The sequence below is a fragment of the Tetrao urogallus genome (assembly GCF_951394365.1).
Source record: "Tetrao urogallus genome assembly, chromosome: 21".
In the NCBI taxonomy this organism is placed as follows: domain Eukaryota; kingdom Metazoa; phylum Chordata; class Aves; order Galliformes; family Phasianidae; genus Tetrao; species Tetrao urogallus.
This window is the reverse complement of record NC_136834.1, coordinates 5964421-5974368: the sequence shown is the minus strand read 5'-3', so window position 1 is coordinate 5974368 and position 9948 is coordinate 5964421. Positions and strand designations below refer to the sequence as shown.

Below are 9948 nucleotides of genomic sequence, written 5' to 3'. Positions count from 1 at the left end.
GCCGTGCGGCGCAATGGCGGCGGCGTGGCCGGAGCTGGAGGCGGCGGCCCGGGAGCGGCGGAGGGAGCTGGCGCTGCAGGGAGCGGCGGTGGCCGAGCGGGTGGCGGCGGGCGGCGGGCGGCTGCCGGCCGAGCTGCTGGCGCTGCCGCTGCTGCAGTCGCTGGAGCTGAGCGGCTGCGCGGCGCTGAAGGAGCTCGGCCCGGGGCTGGCGGCCGCGCTGCCCGCCCTGCACACGCTGGTGCTGAGCGGCAACGCGCTGGGCCCCGCCGGGCTGGGCGCGGGGCTGGGCGGCCCGCTGCCGGCCCTCCGCCTGCTCGACCTGTCCGGGAACGGGCTGGAGGCGCTGCCCGCCGAGCTGGGCGGCGCGGGGCCGTCGGAGGAGGGGGGGGAGGCCGCGGCCTTCCCGCAGCTGCGCAGCCTCAACCTGAGCGGGAACCGCCTGCGGGAGCTCGGCCCGGGGCTGGCGAGGGCCGCGCCGCAGCTGCGGGAGCTGCTGCTGTCCGGGAACCGGCTCCGCGCTCTGCCCGGGGCGCTGCTGCCGCCCGCCGACGCCGCGCCGTTCCCGCTGCTCGGCCGGCTGGAGGCGGCCGACAACGAAGTGGAGGAGCTGAGCCCGGACATCGCCGCGCTGCCCGCGCTGAAGGTGAGCGACCGCAGCCCCGACCCCGCGCCGCCGCGACCCCGCGCCGCCGTGACCCCGCGCTCTGCTCCCGCAGAGTCTGGACGTGGCCAACAACCGGCTGAGCGCGCTGCCCGCCGCCTTGGCCGATTGTCCCCGCCTGAAGGAAGCCAACCTGCGCGGAAACCCGCTGCGGGACCGCCGCCTCGAGAAGATGGTGAACGGCTGCCAGACGCGGGCCGTGCTGGAATACCTGCGATCCAAGGGCCGCGCCGAGGGCGGCCGCGAGGAGACCCGGAGGAGAAAACGGGAGAAACAGCAGAAAAAAGACGGCGGGGACGGGGAGCGCGATGAGGCGGAGGAGGTCGGGAAGCTGCTGCTGAAGGTCCTGCATGTGGGCGACAACCCGGCGCCGATGGTGGTCAGGGCGAGCCCGGGCGTCAGGGACGTGCGGCCCTACATCGTGTGCTGTGTGCTCAGAGGGGTGCAGCTGCGGCCGGGGAACGCCGTGCGGAGGTTCCTGAGCGCCCAGGTACGGCGGTGGGCAGCGCTGCTGGGAGGCTCGAGGCTCCCCGTGGCTGCCGTGTCCCCATCCCGCAGTGCTGGAGGCTTTTCCTCGCCCCACGCTGCCCATCTCCCAGCTCAGATGCAGCCCCCTGTCCTCGTGCTTCTGTTGTGAGGGGGGTGAAATTATCCTCCGCTTGGAGGTGAAGAGCAGAGCTGTGTGTGATGCTGAGGGGCAAACAGAGCTGTCCCAGGCCGTGGCTGTGGAGGAGTGGCTGGGCTCTGGAATGGGCTGCGCAGGGAGGTGGTGCAGGAGCCGACCTGTTGGTGCCGAAGGAACACTTAAGATGTTGTATTGAGGGACGTGGTTTAGTGAGGTCTATTGGCCACGGGTTGGACTGGATGATCTTGAAGGTCTTTTCCAACCTTGGGGATTCTGTAAGTGGGTGCGAGATGTATTGAGACGCGTTTAAATTGTGCTTCCTCAAGCATTTGTAGCACTAAGTAGAGCAGAGCGCTGAGCCCCGGCGGCGGCACATCGTGCTGATACGTGGCTGTGCTGTGACGATGCTCTTTGTGTTTTAGACCAAACTGCATGAAGATATATGTGAAAAGAGGACGGCGGCCACGATCGCCACCCACGACCTGCAGCTGGTCAAAGGGCCGCTGACGTACAGCGTGCAGCCTCCTGCTGAGCTGAAGGTACGGCAGTGCCAACCGCGCGCCTCTCCTCCTTAATTTCCCTTTGTTTTCTGCAGCCGTGAAGGAGGGAAAGGTCAGAGCTGAATGGCTGCTTCTCATTTGGTGTAGATAACTCCTCTGGGCCGAAAGGAGATCAGAGCCAAGGATCTCCTCCATCAGCTGCAGATGGAAGCGGAGGAGCAGAGGAAGCAGAAGAAGCGGCAGAATGTTTCTGGGTTGCACAAGTCAGTGTTGTGTTGTTGATCAGCGTGTGCGTTTTGCCAGCTTGTTCTTGTGTAGAAAAACAGCTCTGAAGGGAACGTGAGGGGTAAACCTGTGGCAAAGGGGGGTTGAGGAGTGACTTCCATCGTTTCTCCGCACATCAAGAGTAAATTCTTGACACGTTTGTCGCCTGTGCGAGTAATTTGTGTATATAAAGTAGAAGGGAGCCATGGAGAGATGAAGCGTCACGCCAGTTCAGTAAACTGAGCAGAGGAGAGGAGCTGTAAGTCTGTAGAACAGATGAGCTGTGTTCTGTTTGCTGCTCATGTAGAAACCACAGCCGTATCCATCAGGCAGTTGGAGGAGCTGGCCAAGTCGTAATGGGGGAGCTGTGCTTTGCCACAGTGAGTGAGAGGGCAAATAACGTAAATAACTCGTCTGGAAGAATCAGACAGTGGACTGTGATGCTCCCGTTGAAGCACGGGGATCTGGGACAGCAGCAGCAGCCTGTCTGTGTGCTTTGGCAGTGTGGAAATGGAGATGTGAGTTATTTGATGTTCCTGGCCAGCGCTTCTTGTAGTTGTTACTGCATCACCACGGCATCATTTAGCTGGGTTTTAGTGCTCTGACGCCTGTTTTTGCTTTGTGGCAGATCAGGAGCACACTGATTCCTTTCTGTCACTGTTTTCTGCCGTTGTGTCCAGCTGCTGTTTCAGTTACTTTGCGGTGTTTTGTTTCTTTTCTGCTTTTCCTGGTAGGTATCTGCAGTTGTTGGATGGCAAAGATAACTACCCGTGTCTCGTGGATGCTGAAGGTGCTGTGATTTCCTTCCCACCAATAACCAACAGTGAGAAAACAAAGGTACTGTGTGCCATGGGAGTTTGTTCATCAGAATTCATGTGTTCAACTCCAGATTCTGAACTGCATGCATTCTGTGATGCTTGTCACTGTGCTCCAAACCACACATCTCCAAAGCCTCGCTCCCCTCTACCAGACTGATTCAGAGGAATCTCAGAGCTCCATTTCTCCCTTTGTAACTTGTCCAGCTCTAGCAAGCTGCTCCAAGGGCACCAGGCTGCCCTCGCTGAGGCGGCTTTATGGATTGGCAAAGCTCTTTGCCTCTGGTTGAGTTGATGAAAGCCTTTTGTTGCATTTTTGCATTGAAGTGTTGCCACTGTGGGTGGGGATGCAGGAATTCATGGCTTGCTTTACCTGTGACATTCCTGCAGATCAGAAAAACCACCCGTGATCTGTTCCTGGAAGTGACAAGCGATACGAGTTTGCAGATATGCAAAGATGTCATGGATGCTCTCATTCTGGTGAGTGATTCAGTAACAGCCCTCTGTGCTCCTCAGCAAAATGTTCCATGGCTCACATGTATGGGAGAAGAATGCAGAAGCTGTGGCTTTTGTGGGGAAGGAATTGGTTTTCCCTTTTCCTCCCTCTCCTGCTCGTAACGTACCTCACAAGGTTTTTGCATTATATTATGAGCTTTCTGTGTTTTGCCATATTTAACAGAAAATAGCAGAACTGAACAGGTTCACCATGGAAAATAAGGAGGAAGGCTCGGGCTCGGATGATGAACCAGATGCTCTGTGTGGAGCAGAGAATGTGAAGCCCAGCCAGAGCGCGCAGCAGCCGCTGGTGGTGGAGCAGGTTCGAGTGGTGGACATGGATGGAAACCTGAAAGTACTTTATCCTTCAAAAACCGACCTGGCTGCAGCGCCCTCCCTGCTCACAGTGATTCGCTGACTGCTATCAAAGATCAGCAAATTACTCTGCCCCGTTTTCCTTCTTTCCATATCCAAGAACGCAGTGACATGTGTGAAAGAGGAGCTGCAGTGCGCCCTGCCTGCCTGTGTAGGACATCGAAAGCTTGAGCCAGTCCTGGCAAGGAGGATTGCATTCTCTCTCAGCCTTAGGAGAAAGGCAGCAGCACTCTGTGGCTGGAGGCAACAGCATCTGCCAGTGCAAACTTAAAAGCAGGGAAGGTGTTCAAAGTCAGAATCCACCAGCTTGGAAGTGAATCGTGATGGTGTTTTAGTTTCTAAAACAAATGCAGTCGTATTGCTCTGCAGGGTTACTCCTCCTTCCTGGTGCTTCAGCTGGATCATCATCTTAGAGGCTGAACTGGGAAATCCAGTAGGTGACAGCACTGATGCTGCTATGTGCTGTGTGCCAGTGCTGAAGGCAGGGTGCAGAAGTGCTCACAGCATCTCATTTTGCACAGTTTTATGTCTGGGGTAACCATAAAACTGAAAATCCGGTGTATTTTAAGCATTTTAAACCTTAATGCTGCCAGAATCTGAGCAGTGAGTTTTGCAGTAATGTTTTTTTTTCTTGCTGAGTTCCCGTGTTTAGCACAGCTTTATTTTTAAATGGAGGCAGTAGAACTGACTGCAGGGGTTTGCATTTCCCAGTGCATTTTAGAGCCACATCCCATCCTTGTGGAAGCCCCAGCTGTGAATTTATTGTGTACCATTGAGTTAACTGCTGGTCAAGCACTGGATTTGTTCTTACTTGTGAAATGGAGCCCCAGTCACAGGGCTGCTGCTGTGTCAGCACTGCCCCCCAGCTTCCCAGAATGTAAACCTGTCTGAGGTGACCCCAGTCCTCCACTCCACTTTGGTGAGTGCTGGGGACGCCGTCCAAAATGCAGACAGTTGGAGTGGTTCAGCTTTTTGACATGGGTGACAGCAGCCTGGCTGTTGTCTGAATGCAAACCTCTCCATCCATAAGCTGGGGTGATCCATGGACTGAGTCACAGGGTTCTGTGTGATCCCTGTAGATCCCACATCAAATACAGCCACGTGCCTGCGTACTGAATGCAAAAATAAAATGGTTCTTGCAGTTGTATGTCACTGTCACTTCTTCTGGCATTGCTGGATTTCCCAGTCGTGTAACTGTGCCAGCTTGGCCAAGTGGAAACTTAACTTTTCCTGGATCCTTGTGTCTGAGCAGACCCGGTTCCCTGTGAAATAGAGTCATTCTGCAGAGCAGCAACAAGAAAACAACTGAATTACTGCAGAACTTTATTTGAGTGAGTTTAGTTTGCTACTGAGTCACCCCCTGAAAACAAAGGAATGGGAGGTGGGGAGGGGTGATGTGGTGGGAGTTCACTGCTCAGGCCGTTGTGCAGGAGATGCTGCCCTGTACCTCCTTCCCTTTGAAATGCCTGGCGATGAGGTGAACGTGTCGATGTTGGTGAGGGATGGAACCTTGATGCCTTTTTGTTTCAGCATCTGATGGAACTCAGTGCGCTCGTTAATTATTTTCTGAAAGGCAGAGATGTGCAGAGGGATGGAAAAGCATCAGATGGACAGCAGGACAGGACAGTGCTGTCTCAGCAGTTCCCATTGTAGTACCTGCATTGCCTCCAGCACCTCCTCATCAGTGAGTTCTGCCTGGGGAGCTTTGATGCCTGCTGCACTGAATGTAGCCTGAATTATTTTGCTTCGAAATCTTTCAAACTTTTGATGAAAGAGGAAAGAGGTGGATGTGTTAAGCCTCTGTGTGTGATTCTTTGGCATTCATACGGGCTTGACTAGGTTGGAGCATCTCTCAGCAGAGAGGTGGAAGCCTGAAGTGAAGGAGCCTACATTACCTTGCTGGTGACGCGCTCAAGTGCCACTCTGGTTTGTAGCTCTGCCTGCTGCAGCATTTCAGCTTGGCTCTGCATTTTCTCCTGGGCACGTTGCTGCTTCTGGATGTGGTACCGGTTGGTCAGAGCCTCTGCCTGCAGCTGCCACGTTGTGCCCTGCAAACCACTGATCAGCTCCATCTGCTCACCCAGTTTGGATTCTTGCTCTGTAACAACCTGAGGAGATGCAGAAAACGAGCCATTACAGTGAGGAAGAGAGTGAGCAGATTTCCCAGTATCTGATTCAAATGGTTCTTGTATTTCTTGAGCAGTCTACAGACTTAAATTTGTCTGTTCTGGTAGCTGTTGTTACTTAAGGTTTTCTCCAGCACTGCATTGAGTACCTGAGTGGTTAAAAGCAGCAAGCTTGCTATTATAAAAAAAAGCAATTGAGTGGTAAAATAAACTCAAGAAGTCAGGTTTTCATACTAACTTCACTGATACATTTCCAGTGGGGTAAATTTGCTCCCCCAGGCCTAAAAGAAGCTCAATAAAGTGGCTGATGGTAGAGTTTTCCATAAAGGCTCGTGGGCTTGAACCAAATTCACCTGCCGAAGGCTGCAGTTCTCCTTCTCCATTGCTGCCATCATTTCTTCATGTTTCCGTTCTTCTCTCAGACTGCCAAACTTAAGGGAAAATATTTTACACATCAGTTTTGCAGTTCAGAGATGGACCCCCTGTCTCATTAGCGAGAGAATTGATTCAGGAAGGCTGAATTCCCTGCCTCCAGCTCTCTGCAGTGACAGCCACCCCCTGCTCATGGCAGTACCTTGGCAGACATGGCTTGTAGCTGATTCTCTCGCCCTCTGATCTCCTTTTGGAGCCTTTCATTTTCAGATTCGGTTCTCCGAAGCTGGGATTCTCGGATCTCCAGTTGTCTTTGCAAGGAGCACATGGCACCTGTAAGGTTGGAGTGCTCATGTAAGCAAACTGAACCCATGCAAAAGACCTCATGAGCTTTTTTTTCAGGTAAGCAGAAGCAGAGCTGTGTGGGCTGTGGGTTAATGTACAGCACGATGACACTGGTTAATAATGCATTTTACAGTGCTGTGCTGCGTATTAAGTAAATGTACGGTGAGGTAGATGCTGTTCTGAGGACTAATAGAGCCAGTAACTCAAGCATGGGGTTGCCAGAGTGGTGGAACACCATGGAGTGCTCCAGAGTAAGAGCCAGGCCTTGCTGCAAGATTTTCTCATGCCCTTCTAAGGCAAGAGGGAAAGTGGTTTCAAAACACGTGGTGTTTTTGACTCATTCTGTAAGGAGAGGTTTTTGCCCTTGTGTGGACGTAACCCAGCCTCTTTTTCTAGGTAAAATAAACAGTCTCAAAAAGATGAAGTTGCTCTCTGGTACAGTTGTCTGCTGTGGGGAAGCCTTCTCCCCTGGTACCTGTGGCCATGTTGTAGTCATCTTCTGCTTTTTGTAGTTCTGCATGGAGCTCTTTGTGAGCTTTCTGCAACGCAGTGAGCTGAGCTATCAGGGCCTGCTTCTCTGCTTCTGCCTGCTCTGGAAGGGCTCCCGGGGCGCTCGCTTCATTGAGAACTTCAGTGGCATCTTCAGTTGAGCTCCCTTGTTTTGTTTCTGTGTGCTATAAAGACAGAGATAAGGCTTCAGTAGAGCTTAAGTCCTTATGTGGAGAGTGTTCAGAACTGGGTTCTGCGTTTACTGTAAATGACAGCTTGGCACTGCACAGCTTCAGTGTATGGAACTAAAATTGTTACCTCCCCTGTGTCAGCGCTGTCCTTGAGCAAATCCAGCTGTTTCTTCAGACTTTCCACTTCCCTCAGGAGATTAGCAATCACCACGTCCTTCTGTGCACACTCTGCCCGGTACTTTGCGAGACGATCGATCTCAGCTACCAGTGTTGTGAGACACTCTTCCTAGGGAATAAAGAAGTACCGTCACGCACTGAAACGTGAACGTGGTAGAGGGGATGAAAGGGAGGGATGAGGAACCACGGAGCAGACGAACTACGGTGTGTCAGTGCCTGTCCCTTATGCACGCACTGCGTGCTATTGGGCCGCTTCCGCAGTCCCTGCTCCAACGCTCTCCTTGGCTCTGAAAGCTTCTGTGTGCCCCAAATGGAGCGGCACTGTTTGGATCGGCCAGCAGATGGTATCACGAGCAACGACGGCGGCGCTCTGCTGAGGCGTACTGCCGGATGAGGCAGGCGGTACGGCCGGCTTTCCTCACCTTTTCATTGATGGTACGGATGTACCACGGAACGTTATCTGAATGCCTTTCGCACGGATCCCCCGCGGGTTGCTGCTGCCCCGGCGGCCCTTCCTTCCCGTCCTGCTCCCCGGCAGGCCGGTCGCCGGACCGGAGGTCTTCTGCCGGGCAGAGAAGCGGGCAGTGATGCGGTTCGCGGTCAGCCCCCCCCCCCCCCCACTCCCCCCTTCCGGCCCTCCCGCCTCACCCGGCGGACCCGGCGACGTCGCCCTGTCGCAGGTACCGGGACAGCGGGCGCGCAGCGGGGCGGGGATGCGGAGCTCATCGTGCCGCGGTTCGGGCGCTAAGCCCAGCGGGCCGGCCGGCTCCAAGCCCAGCGGCAAACGGGAGAACGACCGCGGCCCCTGAGCCTCCCACGGCGCCCGGGGATGGCGGCAGGGCCCGGGCTGCCCGCGGGAGCCCATCGGGGCCGCGCCTAGCGGCGGCGTTGGGTTGCTAGGCAACGGCGGGCCGCTTCCGGAAGCTGCGGCGATCACTTCCGGGATCGGGAGGTCACTTCCGGGAGGCGCCGCCACGGCCCGCAGGGGGAAAGCGCCGCGCGATGAGGCGGCCGTGTTTGTGTAATGAGACAAAACACCGCCCTGATTTCTGCCTTCTCCGCTTGAGTGCTGCGGGTGCAGCTCCCAGCCGCAGGGCCGAGCCTGAGCACATGAACCTGAGTGCACGCTACAGAAAAACAGAGTGCCTTCAGCACCAGGCGGGCCTGCTCCTAAGCAGGTTCTGAGCCTTTTATTCTCGTTGCAGAAGCAGAGCTTTGACTGCTGTCTGCTCCTCGTATGCTGGTGTTCAAGACCTTGGAAATCTTCCTTTAAACGGTATTAAAATAACAGTTTTGGCTGTGAGGGGCTCCTGTTCTGGGCAGCGCTGTTGTCTCGGGAGCTTTGCTGATGAAGCAGAACAACTCCAGGCCCTTTGAGGTGTAAGATTTCTCAGTAATGTTACGTGCACATTTTTCTGTACAGCATAAGCAAGACTTGAGTTACCAGGTGTTGTAATTCAGACGTGCTTTTATTGTGTTACAAAAAAAAAAAAAAAAAAAAAAAAAAAAAGAAACCACAGCTATAAAAATAACACATTTTCCAAAGATAACGTTCCAAAAAGTACTACTGGTAACATGGTTGGACTGTGTCAGTTAATACTGTTGAAAACATGTTTCAAAACCTTTAGAGCACCTCTGGATGTATCTGCTCACCAGAAGGAGGTGGAGCTGGGAATGCGTTTGCTGGCAGCGTGGCTTTCTGCTGAGCTGCTTGTCAGCCCGAACCAACAGATAAATCAGGCCTGGAAAAAATGGCCATAAGTAGCAAACCAAGGTGGAAGGACCTCACGTGAGGCCACCTCCTCTCCAAGATGGGATCAAACTCATCCCCACCTCACTGTTAGCCGCCTCCGATCCTCACCTGTGGTGCAGGGAGGAATCGCACAGAGCTCCAACTCCGCGGGAGCCTTCACACGTTTCCCCCTCTGCATTTGTGTGACATCATTCACAGGAGGGAAAAACATCTGGATTTTGAATAGGTAAGCCTTGAAACACGACTTTCTGCACGTCTGCATGCTAGAACATAAAAGTAATTGCTTGACGCTATTGTCTCAGCAGTATCAATTTTTATAGCTTACATGAAAATAAATCTTTTTTTCTCCTTGCAGCACAATGAGTATACTGTATGTACATCGCATTGCTGATAAACACAAACATTTAAGTACGTGAACACATCTGGAACTGACGAAGAGATCAGCTTCTGCTCTACAAGGAACTGAAAGGGACACATCTTCTGGCAGTCCATCGGGAAAGCAGAGTTGCTTTGTGTCAGTCAATGGCAGATACTCCTACAGGAATGGAGCAGATAAGGGCTAAATCGTTTTTTGGTTTTCACCACCACTGAGAACACAGAACAGAGGTAAGAAGGTAGGTCTCACTAACAGAAAATGTGCTATCTGTATGCTGCATCTGTTTGATGCCAGGCTCGTCCAGCACAATACGAAACAGAAGGATGAACCAGCAGGTGACTCCTCTGCCGCGTGCAGTCAGCATCTGCGCTGCATTCCAGGAGC

The 9948-nt window shown here is 53.7% G+C and overlaps 1 protein-coding gene across 1 annotated transcript; it reads left to right on the top strand.

Moving 5' to 3' along the window:
• Window positions 1-13: 13 nt before the first annotated feature.
• Window positions 14-3778, top strand: LRRC47 (leucine rich repeat containing 47; the record flags this gene model as incomplete). The annotated part of the gene is made up of 7 exons (XM_079545652.1): window positions 14-643; window positions 717-1151; window positions 1709-1825; window positions 1934-2049; window positions 2785-2887; window positions 3256-3345; window positions 3545-3778. 7 exons carry the CDS (start codon window positions 14-16, stop codon window positions 3776-3778), a joined length of 1725 nt encoding a protein of 574 aa, XP_079401778.1.
• Between the last annotated feature and the right edge of the window lie 6170 nt (window positions 3779-9948).